The following is a 24,653-nucleotide window of genomic DNA, read 5'->3' on the forward strand; positions in this document are numbered from 1 at the left end:
GCATCTTTTCTACCTGGCAATACGCACAAATGACACTGCATCCCAGTGATTCTTGCGTCAACAATTGGGTGTCAACAAGTTAGGTCAGATGCTGAAGGCCATGGCAAAAGACTCCTGCTTTCTCAAGCACAAGAGAATAACGAACCACTCAGTTCGCAAATTCTTGGTCCAAAAATTTCGAAATACAAATATCCACCCACTGAAACCATGGCAATAACAGGGCACAAAAATGTCCAGTCCTTAACCAATTATTCCAACATATCTGTTGAACAGCTGCAAAAGTGTTCATTCTTGCTCAGTCCAGTAAATGTAACAATCCAACAGTTCCTCTTGTACACCTTCACGCACCGAAACTATGGCCGAAATGCAGCCTAGACAACCACTGTCTACTGTCGAACAAGTTGATCTTGATGTTCGCCCCACCCAGTCACTTCACGGTTCACCAGCGTTCGAACAACTTTGCCTCACAATTCTTTGGTGCCACTTTCAACATTCAAAATGTTAATGTATATAATTAGCTTAAATCCAAGTTATCTTTGTTATTTCGTCACGAAATAACCACATATTATAACAAAGAAGCAAATAATGTGCACCTCGTGATCGACTCGATAGTTTGATATCGAAAGTGAATTGTGTGTGGTGTTAGGCTACGTTGTAAACAAATGTAGTTCCTTGTATATAACAACTTAATGTCATATTGATATCATAAAACTTAAAGATTTGCAATTCAATATGATTAAAATTGTAATTAATAACGCTCGACACTTTGTTACAGAACGATATTCTGATTTAAAAAAATGATTATTTGATCAGCGGTTATTTTTGGAACGCGGAGTAATACACTGACCTTGGTTACACTACAGTCATTATCAAAGTACGACAAACACTCGTGAAAACTTATTTTGTTTAAATAAAAAAAGTTTACTGAATAAAAGTGGGATAAATAGAATAATAGGTCAGTGTTGATTATAGATCAGGTTTATCATGCTCGGCACGAAAACGAAAAAGCACTCGCCAAGGCTCGTGCTTTTTGTTTTCTAAGCCTCGCATGATAAACCTGATCTATAATCAACACTAACCTATTATTCTCTATATTTCACATGACATTGAGCCACATCTTATCAAAGTATGCGTCACCGTGTTCACAGAATGAGCGTATACATTGCCACTAACAGAATGATCTATTCACACGCGTTTGGAATCGGATAGGGCGATGGGAGCATAAAAACAGTGCTCCTTTATACTTACATTGTCACTATCGGTGGGAGTGTCTGGGTCTGTTTTCGACGTGGCCACAATAACCGAGATTAAATATCTCGTCAGGAAGTCGCTCAAATGCCGCCACGTGCCCGGAATGACGTTGAGCGTTGTGAAAGGTAATTGTGTAACGAACCAGCAACAGTACCCTTATATTTTTGTTTTATTGCGTTTGCATTTTCCATAAATGTCGATGGCTTTTAAAATGTAAAGATACTGTGTAATCGAATATTTTATCAATTTGATGAAAACAAATTATAGTTGGTTTGGAAAATCTATATGATTTTGCCTCATCCGATATTCAAGTTGATGGAGCTAACCGGAGTATTTATTTGCCAAATATGAAACCGGGTGTAAACGAACAAATATTAAAATCCCAAGAGATAAATCTTAGTATATATTATTATATTATTATTTTATGTGTGTCAATTGCAGGAGATGATGTGTGGGCGCGTGGTTTCGGCAGCGCGGGCATCTCGGCTGGTATTCCGGTGGACAACTCCACTCTGTTCGCCATTGGCTCCGTTACCAAGTCCTTCACCATGGTACTGCTCGGTATTCTACCCTCCGAGAAAAAGTAAGTCTCACTTAAGATTGAGAAAATGTAAAAATAATAGCATAGATCAAGTGTAAGTAACTAATTTTGCCAAATACAACCAAACAAACACATATTTCATGACTAAAGACTGTACGACACTAATGTTTAAAAGTAAAATTGGTCCTAAATAAAAATAATTGCTTAAAAAACTAACATAGCCGTTGCTATTCACACTATTTTTATGTTTGGACAATTTATCAGTAGCTGTGTTTTAGTACATTGTCGCATTTCGACGATTTAAATATTGGTACTTATTTACACATTTACCCAGTCCTTAAATATGTATATTTCAGCATCGAGTTACGCGCGATTGTCCTCACACGCGCCTCAGAATCATTTGCACTATAACACGCCAATGCTTTAACATAGCCCTAACATTGTAGTCACATGTACTACTTTATATGCTTTTAATATAGTTCATAAAATTTTATATCATAAATACAATAAAAAAAATAATTTGCATTCAGCGTGATAAACGCGCTCTTTTCCGCAGATTTTAAGTACATGGCGGTATAAAAATTGATTATGTGCTCTGGGTTATGCCGTATCCGTAATAAAGTAAGGTAAAGAGGGGTCACCTAGCCATTGGAATGTTGACATTACTTTCCTTATGAATATGCAGGCTAGCTAGCATAAGAAGAATAGCAGTTGTTAAATGATGCAATAATTGTAATGGCATGTAAATGACTGATCATCCATCTTCTTTAACTCCAGACTGGACTGGACGGCCAAAGTGATGGACATTCTGGGTTCCGAGTACGGCTTTGTGGACGATTATCGAACACGGGAGAGCACACTGAAGGACCCTCTCTCGCACCGTACTGGATTAATCTGGGCTTTTTTGGCGGGCATTTCAAATGTTACCAGAGAACAATTATGCAAGTTCGTAAATGTAAAATATCACATTTCAAAAAATAAAAGAAAATAAGAAGGGTTAAAGTAATGAATTGAATAGGCAATGATCGTATAAGAGGTTGCAATTAGTATTGTATAAGCACTTTCACACCGAAAGGCTTAATGAACTTACACCTTACAACTTTCAACAAGCCTTACTAGGAAAACATTATTTAATGAATGACACTTTCATACATGATATTTCATTACTTATTATTTAACTTTTTGCTAGAAATATAAAGTTTGTGCCAGAAAGTATGCCGTTTATAGATACCTTCATCCACAACAACTTTATGTACATGTTGCTCGGTCACGTGGCAGAGAAACTAGACGGCGATACGTGGGAAAATCTCTTGACGTACCGAGTCCTTCAACCAATTGGAATGACGTCATCAAAACTGATGTTGAAGCCTGCGAATGCTTACCAGATGAAGACTGCGAGGCCATTTATTTATAAAGACAGGATGTTTCAAAACGGGACTAAGGAAATTTACGAATAGGTTATGTGAACATAGTATGGATTTTATTGATGTTGTTTTTTATAATAAGGGACAATAAAACTTCCATTGTTTTCCAAATGATGTGCGAATTTCCAATCTGTTTTAGATCGAAACACAGAGTGAACCCCTTAACAATGTCAAAGTTTGTTGTCACCAATTCTAGGAATTTATGATCAACAAAGGTAGCTTATTAATAATTAATATTTAAAGGTAAAAATATATTCATTCGTTTGCAGATGATCAACAATGAATATGAATAATTACGTGTTTTAAGATATCACATCAAAACGTTTATAAAAGGTTTAATTAACATGTGAGAAAAATAATGTGAATATTAATTTGCGGGAACGATTTTCCTCATTTTATTTTATGTGTACGTAAGACTTACGAAGATAAAAACAGCATCCGCGACAAAAGTCGGCACAATTTTCTTTAGTTTCATTAATTTCACTGACGATCTTCTCTCACGAAGTACAAACATTAACACAGTGTATCGTTCTACAGACATTTCTCGTAACAATTGAAGCGCTCACCCTCTGGAGCCAGCAGGCGCCATTTTGTCAAACGGTGTCGATATGGCCAAGTACATCCGGTTCATCATATACATGGGAAAGACTGACAAAGGAGATCAACTACTTGATCCGGAGCTTTTAAAACGATCTTTATTTGGTAACCATGTGTTGCCGAATGCTCAAATGTTAACAAATAAACTATAATATTATTTCCGAATAAAAAATATAAACAATATAATAAATATCAAATATGTCCGATCGATGAATGATCAACTACAATAGAAGACCATTATACGAAATGAATGTGTAAAATGTCGTGGAATGTATTTGTGAAGTCGTCTTAATTTTATGTAATGTATTACTTTAGCTGTGATCCCTGTCGACGGAGGAACCAATCTCAAGCGTCCAGAATTTCCCGTGAGTGACGTTGACCTGGGTTACGGTCAAGGCTCATTCTATATATAGATGGTGACGTCACTTCGTTATTGTCACCTGTACGCTAAGACGCATCACATTCCCCTGGTTTGGGGAATTATGCTTCCGCCAAAGTAGTTCTGCGTAGGAATGTAAATGTTAATAACGAAAGAAAAATATTTTTGTGTGTTTAAAACGGAATGTTGTTTAAAGAAATGTTATTTAATTATGTTTAAATGTGATTTTGAATCTCTATTAAGACTGATAGAGATAATCAGAAGCACGATTACCTGACCTACTTTCGCTTTCACTTTTAACTCGTAAAAGAAGTGCTACCCACAATTCCTTTCGCGTTTGTACACAGGTCAGTAAGACCGGTGTGTACACAATGGTCAAGGCTGGTTGGAGTCTGTCAACAGAGGTAGTTCAAACAAGACAGTGTAGTTGTGTTATGTACACGTAGTTTGATTTTTACGGTTGCATATATGAGCTCTTCCATGATAACAACTTCTTTGGATGTCCAAACATCATATACTGTAAACGTATAGAAATTAGTCGGTATGAAATTTCGTGGTTTAATAAAAAAAAAACTAATTCGTTGACACATAATTTCGTGGATTTTAAATAAAAAAACTACTAATTCGTTGATACGTCATTTCGTGGATTTCAAATTTCCGTGGAAGACTGACCGTCATAATAATTAAACTTTTATTAAGACAACCAGAGTATTAAAGAAGCATAATCTGCTAATCTGTGTTGACAGCAAGACTTGAGGTTAATGTGCACTGAAGCATGAAAGTGTGGCCGATAATTGACGAAAAGAGTGATAAAGCGGCGCACTTGTGGGTCCCCGCTCGTTAATTGCCATCAATGTTGTTTTGACAATCGGTCCCCTAATAACAATTGAGTAATAAAGTCCCCAACATACACGTGTGAAAAGCGTTATTTCTCTTTCAACTTTAATTGGCACTAATTGACACATGTGATAAATCTGCAAACTGTTAATTTGACGACTTCACGTAAAAGAGAACAATCGTTTATGTACAGTTTAAATCACGTGCTTGATTACAAAAGTAAAACTAGCATATCTCAGTTCAGACACGGTCTCATTCATAGGGAAGAAAGTGAGCGAGACAACGATCAGAAGTATGAGAGATCAGTATGTCCTACGAAAAAAATGAACTTCGAGAAGACATGAAATCGCTTGCCAAGTACCCCAGAGGCGCCCTCACCGTGTTAGGCGAATGTGATGATCAAACAATGTCTCTTTCAAAATGATTGAAACGGGAACAGTTAAGACACCGTCTCCTACTAGCAGGATGACGGATTTCGGATTAAAAATGTATAAATCATCGTTGGTGCTTGAATTCGTGGTTCAGCGGCCCAACGAAAGCCACGAAAATTCGTATCACAAGAAAATTAATGGTTTTACAGTAATATATTGTACTTTATAGTATTTTTTATGAAATACATGTATCATTGTTAAGCATTGCAGATACAACAAGTACGCGCTCCAACCTAAATTGTGATATTGAAGATGTATTTGTTTAAGGTCATCAATTATTAACACCGGTTTTGTATTGGGTTGGCTCAGATACCATTACAAAGGTTTGTTTCACGGATTTGTAGTGCAAATAAACGTCCACACTGGTAACTGTATATTTAAGTTACATTTAATGTTTTTCTTTTCTACGTACCAAGAGTCACCTGTTAAATAAATGATGATTTACTGATGTTTTAAATCACGTTTATCTATATAACATATTGTATTGCTATACATGTACATGCAAAGTAACCCATTGCTTGGTTACCACCTGATACGGCATAGCGGGGGCGTGTTTTCCTACATCACTGATTTGCTGATTTTCACTGAACACAATTTTGTGGGTAGTGCAAATGTGTATTAATTCAACACGAAATTAAGATTGTAATTTTGTTGTAAATATATATGGTAAATATAACCGAAACACTTCATGCATTACTAAAGCAAAACTCTAGTCTATATACCTTATATAGTAGTATAGTAAAAATACATATAATCGTTATAATCGAATCGACCACTTCCTGCATTGAAACACATTAATTTCAAGCGATGATCGATATAGCAATTATTATATTGGTCGGTAACAATTTTGCAACAGGACTCTTCGCCAGCACGAACGGTCCAGCACTCGATTCACAAGTAATTGCCTTGAGCTCAAAGTTTTACCACGTGACCGATCGTTTAATGTGAGTGGAGCCGTGGATAAACACCACCAAAGCGTGTACATTTCCCCAACCATGGCGTACCGCTTACGATTCGGATATTCCTCCAGTTGAGAACGCGGCGGTTTTAACGAATGCCAAAAGATACGAAGGGTTTAACAGCAGTCCGATTTTGTCTGATTTTCGTATTGAATTAGACGGCACCGGTAACACGAGTTTGCGGTTCAAGATGGGAAAACTCGGAGGAATTCTGTACTGAACTGCGGACAAGGACCGATTTCTGATGGGGATCCGGACACCATGGGAATTATACGTACCTTTAATGGATAAAAACAATGTAACGGCTAAGACCAACGTTACGTTCATATGGTATGTGGACCACGTTAACACGTTACAAACGCACTCTCTGGACCCGGTTAATTTTACGAGGCGAACATGGCTTATGCTGGTGAGGAAGCTGCAAATTTATGTGACCCGCTTTTACATCAAGTATGCATTTCCATTGTCGGAGAATCATTGCAACGCTACAATATTTATTGTTCAAACGATGCTATGTCTTTTTAAAACGATAGTACATGCATCAGCGTGTTTCACATGTATTTTGACATATAACATTTGATTTCAGTTTTCCCGTTTGAAAAAGTCCATCATTAAAGTAGATCTGATTAGTTATTATTGCCACCACAGGTAAAATACATGTATTTATCTGTATGGTTGTGTTCAGTTAAAGGAGATATTGCTTTAAATAAAAAAGCAAGTTAACTTATATTGACATTGTTAATATCGGGATGTATTATTTCTCACCTGTTCATCATCTTGGACACATATATCATGTATGCGTATTATATAATGAATTGCAAAATTACCGGCCTCTTGAAATCACCATCCTACTATATTATAATCCACTATTTTGTTAATATGCGGACACGATTATTTTCGATGTACCATGGCATCTGCGGGACATTATACAGTGGTAAATCCAACGGCGCAATGCAAGCAAACTCGACACCAACAGTTGATCGAACACGATTTCAATGTAAACGCTGTGCACTAAATCTACGTGAAAGCACGGAGGTTTAACTATCCATTATGGCCGTCTAAAATTCAAAGCATTACGTTGATGACATGTGTGCAACGCTGGTGAAAGTAACGTACCCTGGATAGTATATGGGACCAGGAGCCCAATATATTCAAATAAATATATTAAAACACGTTATATGAGAGAAAAAGATCCATGAAAAAAATCCCCGACCCTCTGATATTGGAATAATAGGCAATTCTTTCTCTCATTTCTCTCATATACTATCCAGGGTTCGTGCCGTGGTGCGCAACAATTTACACTGCAGACCTGTAGATCTCTTGCTGATTGCTTTGCTGAAGAAAGACGATGAGAGACAAATCAGACATGGGAATGGGTACAGAGCTAGGTGTAGTGTTGATACATAAATCGGTGTTTCTCTCTACCCTAAAATTCTATTTTCCGAGTTTGGTAGAAAAGTGTTCATGATGCTTTTTTAGAACTTATGGCGAGAGAGTTGCAAAAAGTCATAACATGCCTGTACATCGTAGGAAAATATTAAGCGAAGGCTTGACTGAAGAGAAATTCGAATCATATTTGCATCAAATCACATGATTAATGGAAAAATATATCTATTGTTAGAATAAAATCTTTACTAAGTTTAATCAAGATAGTTTAAACAATTCCATAATTAGAAGAGAAATACTTTTTTCACAAAATGGGCCATAACTGCTGTTTGCCCGTTCTGGCAGATTGCCGACTTCAGCTTTGACTGATTTCTGTGCAAGATTGGTCAATATCGGAAGAAACTTTGAAATATTGATTATGGTGTTGTCTTGCAATATTAATGATACATGAACAATAATTTGTCAAGATGTCAAGAAAATTATTAATGAACGTTAACGGCATTACTCGCACTTTTAACACAATTATGAAATTGTTAATCTGGTGCTTTAATCAAATCCTGAAATTATTAATATAAATATCCGTTGTTGAGTTTTAATACTGGTTGACTAGTAAATACACTAACGTGGTGTTGCTTTTGTAGTTACCAATATCCTGATGCTATTGACTATGTACAATAAGCCACAAATTGCACAAATAAATATCTATAAATGATCTTGCTCGTTTCTTTCGTCTTTTTAATAGCCAGTATTTTTTTTATAAATCACAATCAATCCGGTTATGTCTGACGAAAAACACATTTCAAAACACGAATTTACCCATGTTCAAATACTGGTTATATGTGTAAGAACTATTTACTCAGTGCATCAAACAAATAATTCGATGGACGGACAAAAAGGCAAACACGTGCGGGCATTAAATCAAAGCGATATAAATGTTTATATGGTATGGTTTGCACTTCATGTGTCTTGAAAATGTGTCAAGTGAGTTAACCTCCGCGCAGAGATATGACTGGTCCCGGACTTAGCTTATCCAAAGATTTATACATACGGTACACATTGTTTATTGGCATGTCTTATACCTCTCGCCGTACATGAAATCTTATGTTTGTGGATTTAAATATTATTATTTTATTATTTCTGGTTTAAATGCTACATTTGTTATTTTCTCTCTCGTTTTCGATAGTGAAACAAATATCAAATGCTCAATCAAGGAAACAACTCCTTTCGTGTCTGGAAGGATGGTACTTGTTAGTTCGGTGGATATCTTAACCCCGTTTTCGAAGATATATCCGCTTAAAGGAATTGAGTCCACCACCAAAAGTTGGTTGAGTACCTCACACTATACCAAAATACGTCGGCCAATCTATTTGCACAATTTTACGTTACCTGTTGTAACAAATATTTTTGATGATATCTGTTATCAAAGTTTTCGTCATTGTGTACACAAAATGAGAGTCTACTTAAGCCTACATGAAGGGCTTTTACTCAAACACTGCCTGAATCGCGTACGAAGATGTTAGAATTAAAACAGTGCGTCTTTATTCTTACCATTTTACTATCAATGGAAGTGTCTGGGTATGTTTTAGACGTTGCCACGGAAATAGAGATTGAAGAGCTCGCAAGGAAGACGATAGAATGCCGTCATGTGCCTGGGATGACGTTAAGTGTTGTTAAAGGTACGTTTGAAATGAAGTTCCAATTATTTAATCCATAACAAATATATATCAATTTTGTCATTCTGTTTGAATTTTCCGTGAATTCTTGTGCTTTCTTTGTTGTAAATGTACTATATTGCATTGCATTTTATCATTTGAAAAATCATTTATCATTCGTATAATAAACAGCTGGATGTGTTTGAGTCTTCCGATGTACAAAACGTTTTAGGAGCGTAACGTCAAATTCGATACATTAGACTCAGAGTTGGCGCAAATAAAAAAATAAGGGATAAGTCTTTGGAAATATTCTTTCTAACTTTTTTTCATTTTCAGGAAATGATGTGTGGACGCGTGGTTTCGGCAGCGCGGACATATCTGCCGGTGTTCCAGTGGACAACTCCACACTATTTGCCATTGGCTCCGTAAGCAAGTCATTCACCATGGTGCTGCTCGGTATTCTACTAACGGAGAAAAAGTGTGTATCAATTAAGATTCTCGAATACATAAATTAAAGTGATATTATGGGCATCTAACAGTTTAAAGGTGTCTTTCGCAACAGTTGTTTATTTTTGGTGTTTTCACTTCATATACACTTATATTTGTTAATGCAGCATCAACATACTAAAACAATATCCCGAAAAGATAAAAAATAATGCATTTGAATATCAACCGTTCTTTCGTTTGAAAACTGATCATGCATGTACGATGTAAACCTAAATTTAGTTTTAGTGCAGATTCGTTCATACGAAAGACACAATTTTGTTGTACGGATCATTTCGACTTAGAGGACTGGGTGAGTCACGTAAGAATATCGAATATAAAATATATTTTTATAAACAATTGGAAGCAAGCTGAGTTGCAGATAATTGGTCAGTAACCACATTTTAATTAACTCTTTTGACCTGTCAATTCTTTTCAGCTCAATTCAACAGTGCAAAATGCCCATAATATCACTTTAAGTCAACCACAAACGACGAAAATATAAAGGTTCTAAAATACCGCATTTTTTACAATTATTAGTTTATATTGATTAAAATATCACGACTGGTACATTTATTACTTGAAAAAATGTTCATATTTTCAGTATATTTGGTAATAAAATTTCGCGATGTGAAATAGAAAGTACATCGAGAAAATATGTGACATAACGATATACACACAATAAATAACGCAAGTAGATTGATCATTATATATATATATATATATATATATATATATATATATATATATATATATATATATATATATATATATATATATATATATAACAATTGTTATATACATTTCACCACGCATGCACAATTTTCATTCACGGATTTACCACGTGACGATGATGATCAATCTACTTGCGTTATTTATAGTTAACTGGTAGTTACCTTACCTGTACCCAGTAAAATTTTATTACCGTATATACTCGTGATACTTTTATTAATATAAACTAATCATTGTAAACAAAATACTGTATTTTAGAACTTTTATTTTTCGTCGTTTGTGGTTGACGGTCCCTTTAAGAGTGTTATAAATAGCAAATACTTTTCTCCTTTATATACGCAAAAAGACGTGAACATAGTTGATGAATCCCCACTAATCTGTGGAGAGTTTTTCATACGACACCGTGTCTGGTTCTGCAAAAAATACGATTGGCAATGTCGGTGTCGGCATTCATTTGGTCGTTATGAATGTCCTTGAAGTAAACCACAAAGAAGAATTGGACAATTAAAATATGATGAATCAATTCTGCATTGTCAGCATTGTTGGTCCATAGTACCGGTATGTTTGAAATTTGCAAAATACAATGTCACCTTTGCAAACGCTTGTAATGCAATTATGATGATTACAACCAAATGAAATCGTGTTCCAGACTTGACTGGACCGCCAGGGTTATCGACATTCTGGGTCCCGAGTACGGCTTCGTAGACGAGTATCGCACTAGAGAGAGCACGCTGAAGGACCTCCTCTCACACCGCACTGGTGTTGATAGTATTGATGTGGGCATTCTAGCAGGTTATCCGAAAACTGTTTCCAGAGAACAACTATGCAAGTTCGTACATATGTATTTCATATTGTAAAACATTATTAGAATTGACATGTGCGATAATTACAGTTATAAGCACTATCGCGATAAAGCTTTGAGTAATCAGTTCTAAACCACTGTGAATTTAAGCGTTATTTATTCAAACAATTGCGAACACATTCATAGATAATAAAATAACATGGCGAGCAAAACTGTTTTAGGGATTTGAAAATGGTTCCAGAGCGTATGACGTTTAGAGATACCTTCATATACAACAACTACATGTACATGTTGCTCGGTCATGTGGCAGAGAAACTAGGCGGCGACACGTGGGAAAATCTCGTGACGTCACGAGTCCTTAAACCAATCGGAATGACCTCCACGAAAATGATGCTGAATCCTGTAGATGTGTATGAGAAGAAGGCTGCCAGACCATACACTTACAAAGACGGGATTTTTCAGAACGGGACTAAAGAAATTTACACGTGAGTTATGTTAATAGGAAAAATGTATGGTTTGCGAACATACTTGTCTTGCAATCGCACTAATATTATCTTTCAATTCGTTTATGTCAGTTGTAGTTAACATGCATTTTTTCGGCGTAGCTGTATTAAGCCAGCTTTTCACCTTACCTGACCTTTGTAAGTGTCCAATAACATTCAAATAAAATTTCCCGCGGCTAGGTACGAATGAATACACTTCATTTATTCCATTGGCTGATATGAGTATACCACCAGAACATTGGACACATATCCGCGTCTTTGCAACACTGTTTTACTGCATGAAACAATTTTATCTCTAATGAAAAGGCTTAATAGATAAAACAGTTTTACACTCTCAATTCTCGACATCAATACAGTTTGTGCGTGCTCCTTTTATTTTCAGAGAATTACCAGCGCAATAGCGTTTATACTTAAAGGCTATGTTCTCATATTTAGTACTTACTTCCATATTCCTATAAAGAGCAGTGGAAGCAAGGCCTCGCTTTAATGCATTGCATTTGAACCCGCGAGGTATCGGGTCAATTTGCGGCCAGTGTGTGAGGTCAGAGTTTATATACAGGTCATCACCGGAGTTCGCGGCCAGTAAAATAATCGTTATATAATAAAGACGCTATCCGTGAACTAGGTGACCTGGAATTTTCTTTAGACCAGAAATATGTTAAATGAAGATATTCAGCAATATAATTATGGTATGTCAATAATAGATTCTTAATGTGTTTTCAACAATACAATGATAAATATTATTCTTGATTAATTTAACAATAATTATTCCACCATATTGACTAATGTATTAAGCATGAGCGCGATGCGATAAATTGTTGCAGAGATCTTGATGACTTTAAGCATAGCGACGATGAAAACCAAATGTTTTCGAACATGAGTTTTTTGTTGGAACAAAAATTATAACTGTACTTTTGTCTCATTCTTTTTTCTCGGCGATTTGTATGTTTTACATTTATGTCAAAACACGCGAAGTTAGACCCACAAAAGAGGAAATATTCGTTGTCATTTGGAAGTAAACTATTATTAAATAATATCGTCGATAAGTTACTATACACTGCTGTTGATTTAAACATGCAAACACATGATAATTGTGATTTGTTTTAAATATTATTTTATCCGCATTTATATTTGTAGATTGAGACATAAACATGTAATAAAACTTGAATCATACCCATTATAGTCACATAGATGAAGGTGAAATAACTTTCTTATATTCTTTATTTTATATTCTCGCTTTGAAGCCATGTATTGATCATGTATGGTTGAGACTTAAACTATAATACTTAGTTTATTTTCACTCACAATAACAGTCTTAAGGTTCTGTTAATGATATTCATTTTTATTGGCAGAAGTTTCAGTTTTCTTAAAACGGTAATGAAAGCGTTTGAAACAAATAACAAAAAAACGCACAACACGTTCAATATTGAGTTCTGTTCAAGTATTCACCCGCTGGAGCCAGCAGGCGCAATTTTGTCAAACGGTGTCGATATGACCAAGTACATCCGGTTCATCACCAACACGGGCATGACAGACACAGGGGAACAACTACTGGACCCGGAGCTTCTGAAGCTATCTTTAAGATGTAAAATAGTTTAGCCACACATTAGGAACGCAAAAAGTACCCGATTCTCGCTATTGCAAAAAATAAAAATATTTTTTTGGAAATAAAATTACATATTAAAAACATCTGATTGAATGCGTGAGAAACCGTATGCAATACTATTTAACAACGTTAAGGTTTAATCTTTTTGAATCGATTTAAAATCTACATCTACATTGTAATTTATCAAATTTTGAGATTTCTTTTATCTGGTATAATGTGTTCTTTAGCTGTTATTCCAATCCCTGACGATATGATAAAGAAAAGGTCTCTCGCACGTCCAGAGTTCCCGGTGTCAGATCTTCAACTTGGATACGGACAGGCGTGGTTTGAGGCGTTCTACAGAGGTAGTAAAGCTAGCTTAAACAAGGGCTGTTTGTAAAACATGCATGCCCCCCATATGGGCTGTCAGTTGTAGTGGCAGCCATTGTGTGAATACGTTTTTTGTCACTGTGACCTTGACCTTTGACCTAATGTAAGTTATCATCCGGAAACCATTGTACTATTTCGAGTCACTGTGACCTTGACCTTTGACCTAGTGACCTGAAAATCAATAGGGGTCATCTGAGAGGGGGTAATAATGTGGGGTGTGGTTATTTATTAGAGGTTTTAAAAAAAATTGGGGGGGTGGGGAGGTGGGGGGGGGGTAGGGGGGAGTGAGAAGGGGTATACTAGTAATGTGGGGTGTGGTAATTTATTAGATGTTTTTAAAAAAATTGGGGGGGGTGGGGGTTGGGGGTTGTAGGGGGGTGGGGGGTAGGGGTGAGAGGGGGGTGTAATGTGGGGTTGTGGTAATTTATAAAATGTTAAAACAAAAATTGGGGGGTGGGGTGGGGGGGTAGGGGGGGTGGGGGGTAGGGGGGTGAGAGGAGGGTATAATGTGGGGTGTGGTAATTTATAAGATGTTTAAAAAAAATGGGGCGTGGGGGGAGGTAGGGAGGGTGGGGTAGAGGGGGGTAATATTGTGGGGTGGGGTAAGGGGGTAGGTGGGAGTGAGAGGGGGGTATAATGTGGGGTGTGGTAATTATTAGATGTTTAAAAAAATTGAGGGGGGGTGGAGGGTGGGGGGTGGGGGGTAGGGGGGTGGGGGGTAGGGGGGAGTGAGAGGGGGGGTATTATGTGAGGTGTGGTTATTTATAAGATGTTTAAAAAAAATTCAGGGGGTGGGGGGTAGAGGGGTGGGGAGGTAGGGGGGTGAGAGGTGGATATAACGTGGGGTTTAATGATTTATAAGATGTTTAAAAAGAAAATTGAGGGGGTGGGGTGGGGTGGGTAGGGGGGTAGGGGGGGGTGAGAGGGGGATATAATGTGGGGTGTGGTAATTTATAAGATGTTTAAAAAAATTGGGGGGGGGGTGGGGTGGGGGGTGGGGGGTAGGGGGGGTGGGGGTGAGAGGGGGGTAATAATGTGGGTGGGGTAATTTATTAGATGTTTAAAAAAAATTGGAGGGGGTGGGGGTGGGGGGGGGTAGGGGGGAGTGAAAGGGGGGTATAATATTGAGTGAAGTTATTTATTAGATGTTTAAAAAAATTGGGGGGGGATGATATCCCCTATTCATTAAACATGAAATTTTAACTTATTCCATTTGTTTCCCCTGTATATAAGAAAGATATAATAGTGTATTACCTCCACTGTCCTGCTTATATTTATATTAATCAACAAAATTAAACATTAACACAATATTTAATATACAAAATATACAAAAAAATCATATTCTGATAATATTTTTACTGATCCACTTTATTTTACTCAAAGGATGATGTTTCATTGGACTGATAATTATAGATTTAGGATTACAGACCAGTTGCTTCAGTTATATTGTTCAGAGTTTGCACTGTTGGCCGCGTATGCATTCTTGAGTTATCATCCAAAAACCATTTTACTATTTCGGGTCACCGTGACATTGACCTTTGACCTAGTGACCTTAAAATATATAGGGGTCATCTGCGAGTCATGATCAATGTACCTATGAAGTTTCATGATCCTAGGCCCAAGCGTTCTTGAGTTATCATCTGACAACCACCTGGTGGACGGACCGACAGACCGACATACCGACATGAGCAAAGCAATATACCCCCTCTTTTTCGCAGGGGGGCATAAAAACTTGAGCGAACATTTGTTACAGTACTGACCTGCCATGAGGAATCAAAAAGAATAAAAGAATTAGAAATTACGGAAGCCAGACCTACGGTCAAACAAGACAAAATGTATGCGTTTTATGCAGGGAATATGATTATTCGGGATAATAGTATCCGTTCCACGACGTTACCTTTATGCATGACCAGCATGATTTGTTAGATTTATAATATTTAGAATATTATATCACAATATAATGTGTTATTACACTTTGCCATTGCAACAAAACGAAATGGCTAAATTAAAAAGATATGTCGTTGAAGAATTTTCCAGCTTCATAAGTGATGCCACTAATCAACAGTAATAAATGTTTTATCTTAGAATGACTCGTATACCTTTCCAGTGTTTGTCACACTGAGTTGCAGAGCTGAGTAGCGCCAATATTATTTAAATGTCATAATAAGATTTTGACGGCTACATTTCAGTAAGTTGCCTTACATAACGTATATGTTGACTGTTGATAGGTTACCGACGGATATGGCACAGCGGGGGCCTATTCTCCTACATTACATTGCTGTGGATTTTCCCAGAGCAAAAGATTGGTAGGTTTTATTGTTTAAACACAAAATTGTCAAAACATAAAATCGAAAACGATTATTATAAATAATAATACATGAACGTTTGTTCTATGTACAATTTTACATTGTTAATAGGTTATAATCATATGCAAAATTGGAGCTTGTCGAATCGAATCTTATTCTGAAGTGTGTTAGGTAGCAATTAGCGAACAAAGTCATTTCGGCCTTGCATAAAGATGGCGTAATGATTCGTGTTTATCATACTAATGTAAATTCAACATGGACGAAGTGTATTTTTTCTATCTTAGCACTGGCTCTACCTGTATTGGAACATAGTGATATCATGCAAATATCGATACGATTTGGTATTTACCATAATTATAAAAGTCTATGAATATTTTACAACAGGACTCTTCGCCAGCACGAACGGCCCTGGGCTCTCTGAGTCCCAAATGGCGGCAATGAGAACGACATTTTACCACGTCACCGATCGTTTGTTGGGACTGGAGCCGTGGATAAACACCACCACTTCGTGTACATTTCCCGAACCATGGCGTACTGCTAACGATACAGATTCGTCTACTGTTGAGGACGCGGTGGTGTTAACAAATGCCAAGAAATACGAAGGGTTTTACAGCAGTCCATATGTGTCTGGGATCCATGTTGAAGAGGACGACACCAGTAATACGAGCATGCGGTTTAGGATGGGCAATATGGGAGGAGCATTGTACGCAACTGTGGACAAGGACAGATTTTTTATGGAGATCAGGACACCGTGGGAGTTGAGCGTGATGTTTATTGATCAAAATAACGTCACGGCTAAGACGAACGTTACGTTTATATGGACTGGGGACCACGTTAATTCGTTACAGGCGCACTTTCCAGTACCGGTTAACTTCACGAGGCGCACACATGCAGGCGAGACAGCTGCCAATTCTTGTGATCCGCTTTATGGCAGTGTGTGTTTGATCAGATTGATAAATATACCGTTGTTGTGCATTTTCTTATTGCTTCCTGTAGGTTTCAATTGATGGACGACCATTCGAGGATTGCTTGCCAGACATGTCGACAATATGTTGCTAACCAATAAAAACGTTTTTGTCCCCTACCGGTTTTACCGGAGGGAACTTATGGTTTGCACTTCGACTGTCTGTCCGTCACACTTTTTTGGATCCTGCGATAACTTTAAAAGTTCTGAATATTTTTTTCACAAAACTTGAAACATGGAAAGATGGCAATATGGGAATTATGCCCGTCATTTCATTCTGTTCCTATGTCACAAATTCTGGTTGCTATGGCAACAAATGCTTATAAAATAATCTGACAATGGTGGAATTTCTGACAATGGTGGTGCCGGTATTGCTTGGCAATAGTCTTGTTTTATATCTTTTAATTTTTCGAGACGTTTTAATCGTTCCATTCAAGTATATTTATGCTTTTGTTCAATCATTAACCCATTTATGCATAGTGGACTCTCACATCAATCAAAATTGGATCAATTTATCTCCAAAATTTGGGATGTGTGGTTTATTTATTTCTATATTCCTTTAAGCAAACAGCGCAGACCCTGATGAGACGCCGCATCATGCTGCGTCCCATCTGGGTCTACGATGCTTGCCAAGGCATTTTTCTATGCATAGGTAGCTAGGCATAAATGGGTTAATGCTTTCTAATGGAACATCGATGGTGCACTTGGAAAAAATAATAAACGTGGTCCATAATTGTATTACAGATGGTTGAACCGTTCAATATTGTTATTGGAAGTACATATCAGATCTGTATAGCAACCGATTCATTGAGAATGGTGGATAACTCTCTAAATATAAAATTGCTGTACAAATAAAGCATAATTTGTTCCTTAACGTTGGTAGATATTGTAGTTGACAAAATTAGTTTCGAAAATAACGTTTTTAAAGATGTTTGTAATCAGTTTTCGTGAACAAGTGGCTTAAAGGGTCCTTTTCACAGATTGTGGCATGTATTGACGTTTGCCATAAATTGCTTTATATTGATACATGTAAACTATGGATCTAAAAAGCTCCAGCAAAAAAAAAACACAACAACAACAAGAAAACAATTAAAAATAGAAAAAAGTATCCCGCAACTGGGCTCGAACCACTGACCCCTCGAGTCCTAGAGTAAAAGTTCACCACTTAGACCAATCGGCCATGCGTGCTCACACAATGACGGGTGTATTTTATACTTTATATAAACAATCCTCGTAGTATCGCAAAATGTTACAACAATAGAACTCTCCGAATTATACAATCGTTTCACGTTGCAACGCTTGATAATTTTCAGGTTTTTAAATCATCAAAAGATGCATATAATGGGTATTTTAGAGCATAGTAAATGTTCAGTATTACTTTTTCCTCACAAATATCATAACTAAAATGACAATTTTTTAATATGAACCAACTTTTTGTAATTTTGTCAATTTACCAAATCGTGAAAAGGGGGCCTTTAACGAGTTGTTCACTATAATCAGTTTTATTGAACAAGTGGCTTTACTTATTTCCTATAGTCTCGCTTTATTATCTTGACACTTAAGCAGTTTTCGTTCCGCCCAAATTATGCCAATATAAGTTCATGCAGTTGAAAAATATTATGAAGTGCTCAAATAATCAGACTGTGACACATTGACCTAATTATAATGTGTTTTTTAACGATGTTAATTTAAAATAATATCTTTGTTTAACAAAATACGCTGCCGGGTGATCGACTTGAAATTCTTGACAGTTGACATGAGCGGGAAAAGCAGTACACGTGATATAGAAAATATTGACCCAAAGAGTGTATAAGTAGCCCCAGTACGCATTTGGATTTTCGTGGTAAAAGACTCTCAATGATAGTGCTGGTCGTTCCAAATATGTTGTCGTTAATTAGTTTTATTTAAAAGCTAATGGGTTGTAAAGTTTGTTGTAGGAAAAGGCTGCGAAAATATTCGCAAGTATTTTTAACGGGTACTGTAAATGTTTAGTAGTTCATGTATTTGCAAATAAACAAAAGAAAAGGATATATATGTTTTCCTACACCGTCTTGTTTCTAACGTATTAAATATGAAGAAGTGAAACTCCAGCTGCTGGAGCAGTATTGCATTCTTATTTTATACTTACTAATTACTTGGTCCTTTATTTAAAGGCACGTCAAATAATGTAAATAAAATCAAAAGGATAATACTCTAAGGTTTTAATGATCAATAAACAACGACGTTTTTGCTCATAGATGCTTAAATAAATGCATTTATATCAGAGCTCGGTTCTTCTGATCACTCAAACCAATGTTATATTTTAGACCTTTCGCATAATCTATGTTCAGTGCCGATAGTTTTACATCATCATATCCGTATAATAAATCGTGTAATTAATAAACTGCACGATATTGTTTTGCGTTTTACAATCATAAGTATTGCTTCTTCCGACCCGTTCTGTAGTAGACACTTGTTATGGTTTTATTTTGTGTCACAGAGACCTAAACTTGTGCTCTAATTCCATAATAAAGTGGTCAAACGGTAACCAAATTTAAATGTGTTTCATTTTCTTGCTTTTCAGTTTGAATTGTAACGTTAATATAATAATTTTGATAGTTAACTGAAGTTCCTTAAAACAAAATTAAACCCACTTTGTTTCGTTGTTACCATTTCTATTTGGCTATTCCACTTTTATTTTATGTTCTGTTGCATTGTGTACACACCGGTCTTACTGGCTATAACGTAGTGACGTCACCATCTATGTATAGAATGTGTTTTGTTGTGTTATGTGCGCGGTGTGTTGAGTGTTATTGTATGAGTGTTGAGTTGACTGTTATTGCGCGTATCGCACTCTTTGGCAATTGGTCAATTGCGAAAAATAAAGGCGTGAAACAAAACGATTAATAGTGACCAGCTTCGATTTGCCGCCCATTAAATATCACATTAAGCGCGAAAAACAGCATCTGTTTTAATATTATATATGTATGCATTAACAGATTGAGTTGACTTTCAAGCGTGTGAAAATAATTGCGAAATATTCCAAATTTTTAAGCTGTGCCTACTGAATAATCTATATTAATATAATATGGAAATGGAATATTAAAAATACTTTGAGCCAGTCGTGCTTTCGAAAGAAAAAAAGTACCTACCCCAGATAATTGAATATAAACTCAGAAAGAAACTGCAATACAGTGTGTGTAAAGACAAATTATGTAGTTCAGATGAAGATGCTGATACAAGTATACACAAACAATTGTATGATATATTAAATGCATCAGCTGTTACTGTTTTAAAGCAAAGAGTGCTGACTCCCGACGACCCCCCCCCCCCCCCCCAAACTTTACTCATGTCAGACCGCTGGTAAACACTTAGATACTTTTCTAACGCAATATTTTTCAAACTTTAATATTTCGTTTTTATTGACCACGGATCCCTTTTTATCATGTTACCGCATTGATATCTGCCTGATGTAACGTTGTCTGATATATTTTTTATATCATGGTCAACATGAAGCTCTTATATCAGTCAATGTTTGGAGTTACGTGGGATTTGCAATAAAGTCAACAATTTCTATCAACATAAATCATGTTCAACAAAACAAACAATTTGATACCAAGATCGTAAATATTTTATTTTATTTTCTAGTTTAAAGTCATAAATCACAAAAACGTTTATTTTTAAGAATTACCACAGCCCGCGCTACAGAAGTTCAATGACGTCATCAATGGGACAATAAATCTTAGATATCGATATAGTCATTGCACTCGCAAGTGTTGCAAAGAAAGTCAAGACCAATGATAACTGTATGCTAATCCTCAACTATTTAAACAAACGATTTAACACGCTTATGTCAATATTGACACCATCATCAAATTGTCAATTTCAATACACATCTCCAAAATTGCGTCTCCAAACTATTCGGTGAAGTGAGTTCTTTGAATAATTTTGTCGCTGCAGTCCATTCCTGATATCCAATTCAAGACTTTTATAATTAAAGCGGGTGTACTCTTTTTTTTTCTCTATACAATATTTAAAATAAGCGATTATTCGTGTCGTCTTTTCGAACGCGTACATTTATGTCAACGTGTAAAAGCCGGATCAGCAAAATCAGCGTACATTTTAAATATAACAAAAATGTTTGTTTTGCAGATTTTTAGGAAAATGTGGTATGATTAACAGAAAACAGGTTACTGTCCCATTGTTTTGTAATATATCAGGCTCGGTACGAATAAAATAACGGCTCGGCAAACCTCGCCGTTATATTATTCTAAGCCTCGCCTGATATATTACAAAACGATGGGACAGTAACCTGTTATTCTCTATATATCAATTAACGCACTGAGAAAGTGCAAGCCGTTGTGGCCAATGATATCACATCATAAAATACGAGTTTGACACATACTTAGTTAGTGGATCAGTCTGAAAATGTGTAAACGTAGCAGAAATAAGTTGATTTTGATGTGAACACGTAATATTCTGCGATATCCAAAACTAAGGCCGCTTAAAGGTTATAGTGTGTTGAAACAACTTAGATTTGCACACATTACCTCTTAAAAAGCATATTGATTTACTGTAAGACATGTTGTCAGTTAACGATACTCGTTTTGTAATAATTTATTCGACCTATATTCAGTGAAAGCACTGGTGTTGACCAAGTAGTCACTGTTATATTTTAAGATACGAGGCTACGTCGGAATAATGGCGCAAAGTCGGGTAACACTCAATTAAAAAGTAGGCGGAAAAAAGATGAAATACAAACAGTGAATTTTGATTCGTGTCAGGTTCTTTCTTACATATCGCAGTCCACACCTATTTATTCCTTAAATGTATTCAGTTTAGAATGATCTTTGATAAAATCTGAATATTTTTCCGTATGTGCAAAATGTTGACTTCATATTTTACTCAATTTGAATGTTTTACATTATATTACTCAAGGACTTGAATTGGTATAGTATGACCTTATGCATTAATTCGTCTGCTGATTTCACACCTAAAAGTATTTAGTATACTGTTACCTATAATTATTTTCTCGTTACACCGACCAATATTGTCTTTATTGAGTGTTTCAGTTGTTATCTTTATATAATTGATTGGAATACTATGTGGATTGCTTTTAAAATCGTTAAATGCACACAATATTGCTTCTGCCCGGATGGTCGAGTTGTTAAAGCGATAGTTTTTTTTATCCAAATGTCAGTGGTTGATGTAAGCACTTTCGTTTTCAAATTATCAATCTTAGTACAATTTTTACACTACTAAGTACATGAAATTGCACAAGGGATGTCAATTAAAATGTATTAAGTATCTGATACTGATACCATTAGTCAAGGCGATAAAAAACGACTAAGTAGTAAGTTTAGAACATAAATTTATATATGTGGCGTATGAATAATTCTTGAAAATATTGGGGATTTCCCATAAGTGTACATCTACATGTCTTGTGTACTTCAGGGACTTTAGCTACACTTTTTCTAAATTTTAAGTTAAGTAAATGTATACTGTTGTTAGTATGTTTTGCATGTTCAGGCCTCGAAGAATCCACTCGACCGCTCGCATATGCGAGTGAAGTTGATGGTCGGGCAAGTAAAGTTTGTTAAATACTCCACTAACCGGGCGAGTGCGGTTTTTCAAGTTGAGAAATATAAATTCAGTTCCAGAACTCCTGCCACATCGATACAAATTGCGAACAATTTTTCGAAAGAAAAAAAAAGGTTTAGTACACAAAGAAACTGCACTTTCGTTTTGACAATGAAAAATGACGTCATGGGCACAGTTAAAATAATTCTCGAAATCGGCTGCGCTCTTTTCGTAGATGTCAGTGCTCTTAGCTTATCGATTAAAGAGAAAAAAAAACAGTTAAATATATTGGCCATTCCGTGAAGAATAAAATTTCATTTTAATGTAAATATCAATAAAAAAATAATACATAACTGGTTAATTATAATATTTTTTATTTTTAATTAAAAATAAACAAAAAAAATAATTATTAATAAACAAAAAGTTTACAAAAAGGTTCTGGTTGATCATAACTATAAATATAGATATATATTTTTTTAAAGGCAGGGCGAGTAAATTAAAGTGAAGGGCGAGTGGATTGTCAGGCCTACTGGCCCTGCAGGGTGAGTGGCTCTGGAAAAATTCTTCAAGGCCTGATGTTCAATGATTCACTGTATTTTGGTAACTTCAGACATAAGGTTACATTCCACTTAGTCATTTTGTATCTTAACAAATCTGATAAAAATAAATTAAGCAATCACATATATTGCTTTTGTGGTAATTTAGTGTGTCTGCAACATTTCACTGGAGTCAAAAGATGAACATTTTTTGGATCATTTTATTCCAAGGAGGTACTTGGCTTTCTGTGATTTTTTGAAGGAGGACTAGGACAAATTCCAGGGGTCTTGCAAGTGGGCGTAGTGGGTGATTTGTTCGCCCAGGAAATATTAATTTCACACATTAATTTTATGAAGGCGAAGTAACATCTCCCCTTTAAATGATTTGTTTGTGCCCCACATTGACCGATTAAAATTAATTTGATGTGGAGAATTGGACACAGGAGGATTCGCAGCCATAAGTTGCCCCATTTACAGGTCATGCAAAGTTGAACATTCAAATGAACAGTTGGGAGCTATGAGACTTCTTAAAATTGTTCATAGATCTATGATATCTTGCTGAATTGCCTTGTGCTGGCTACATATAACTATGCATAAGCAAAGTTAAATGGCCCATTATAAAAACAATACTCAAGAATGATCAAATATGAAGAGGTAACCTAGCACTGGCAATAAATATGGGACTAATTTACAGGTCAGATTTGGAATCTCTGCTGTAAAAGGAGATTTTAAATGAATGTTTAATTTAAAACAAATATTTTTGTTACAAAATATGAATTTGATTTAATGTTGAATTGTTTAAAATTAACAAGGAAGTAAAAAGAATCTGAACATTACTGGTTTGTTACAATTGAAGTTTATTTGATACGCCTGTTCAGGAAAAAAATAATTAAAAGTAACTGTATCATCATATCAACAATCAATGAAAAATAAGAAAAATGTAGGTTTTATGCACTTAACATGTCTTATTGCATGAAACAAGTGAAGAGTTGATTGAACGCTGAACAGAAACCACTTATCCTTTAAGTTGCCGCAAAATATATGTAAAACTAAGATATATGACGCAAATGTACGGTACTACCATTTCTCCCAAAGATGTTACCAATTCTCCCTCAATTTTGAGCCTAGCTAGACCCCTGTGGCCAGGAAAAGGTCTTATATATCAATATTTGTTGATAGATAATCCAAATTTGATCCATTTTGTTGATAAAAAAATCCAAAATTTGCAATTTTATCGATTTAAAAATCTTTTTTTAACCAGACTCCTTTTCCCAAAATGGCTAGAAAAAACCTGGTTTTATAATTATTTGAAATAGGTTACACCCTATAATACAGT

The 24,653-nt window shown here is 35.9% G+C and overlaps 3 protein-coding genes across 5 annotated transcripts in view; all 3 read left to right on the forward strand.

Annotated features, from left to right (window-relative positions):
- Positions 1–1,249: 1,249 nt before the first annotated feature.
- On the forward strand, positions 1,250–2,783 carry LOC127831244 (uncharacterized). Its single transcript, XM_052356227.1, has 3 exons — positions 1,250–1,376; positions 1,693–1,834; positions 2,570–2,783. Exons 1-3 carry the CDS (start codon positions 1,355–1,357, stop codon positions 2,781–2,783), a joined length of 378 nt encoding a protein of 125 aa, XP_052212187.1. The 5' UTR covers positions 1,250–1,354.
- A 6,482-nt stretch (positions 2,784–9,265) lies between these two features.
- LOC127831750 (uncharacterized) lies at positions 9,266–19,252 on the forward strand. The gene is made up of 8 exons (XM_052356786.1): positions 9,266–9,481; positions 9,794–9,935; positions 11,322–11,501; positions 11,696–11,959; positions 13,420–13,562; positions 13,811–13,927; positions 16,181–16,258; positions 16,643–19,252. Exons 1-8 carry the CDS (start codon positions 9,319–9,321, stop codon positions 17,263–17,265), a joined length of 1,710 nt encoding a protein of 569 aa, XP_052212746.1. The 5' UTR covers positions 9,266–9,318; the 3' UTR covers positions 17,266–19,252.
- A 2,956-nt stretch (positions 19,253–22,208) lies between these two features.
- Positions 22,209–24,653, forward strand: part of LOC127881844 (uncharacterized) — a 37,529-nt gene continuing 35,084 nt past the window's right edge. The window contains exon 1 of one of the 3 annotated variants that reach the window (XM_052429992.1): positions 22,209–22,409. The gene's annotated coding sequence lies outside the window, so the exon portion shown is untranslated. The other 2 variants (XM_052429993.1, XM_052429994.1) reach the window with 2 other exon arrangements.

This window comes from Dreissena polymorpha, chromosome 5 (assembly GCF_020536995.1).
Source record: "Dreissena polymorpha isolate Duluth1 chromosome 5, UMN_Dpol_1.0, whole genome shotgun sequence".
Taxonomy (NCBI): Eukaryota; Metazoa; Mollusca; class Bivalvia; order Myida; family Dreissenidae; genus Dreissena; species Dreissena polymorpha.

What these genes read in the sequence shown, in the direction of transcription:
- LOC127831244 (XM_052356227.1), top strand. Translation starts at nt 1,355, where the DNA reads ATGACGTTGAGCGTTGTGAAAG. An exon ending in GACGTTGAGCGTTGTGAAAG is followed by an intron (nt 1,377 to 1,692) that starts GTAATTGTGTAA and finishes TGTCAATTGCAG; the next exon opens with GAGATGATGTGTGGGCGCGT. An exon ending in ATTCTACCCTCCGAGAAAAA is followed by an intron (nt 1,835 to 2,569) that starts GTAAGTCTCACT and finishes CTTTAACTCCAG; the next exon opens with ACTGGACTGGACGGCCAAAG.
- LOC127831750 (XM_052356786.1), top strand. Translation starts at nt 9,319, where the DNA reads ATGTTAGAATTAAAACAGTGCGTCTTTATTCTTACCATTTTACTATCA. An exon ending in GACGTTAAGTGTTGTTAAAG is followed by an intron (nt 9,482 to 9,793) that starts GTACGTTTGAAA and finishes TTTCATTTTCAG; the next exon opens with GAAATGATGTGTGGACGCGT. An exon ending in TCTGAAGCTATCTTTAAGAT is followed by an intron (nt 13,563 to 13,810) that starts GTAAAATAGTTT and finishes TGTGTTCTTTAG; the next exon opens with CTGTTATTCCAATCCCTGAC.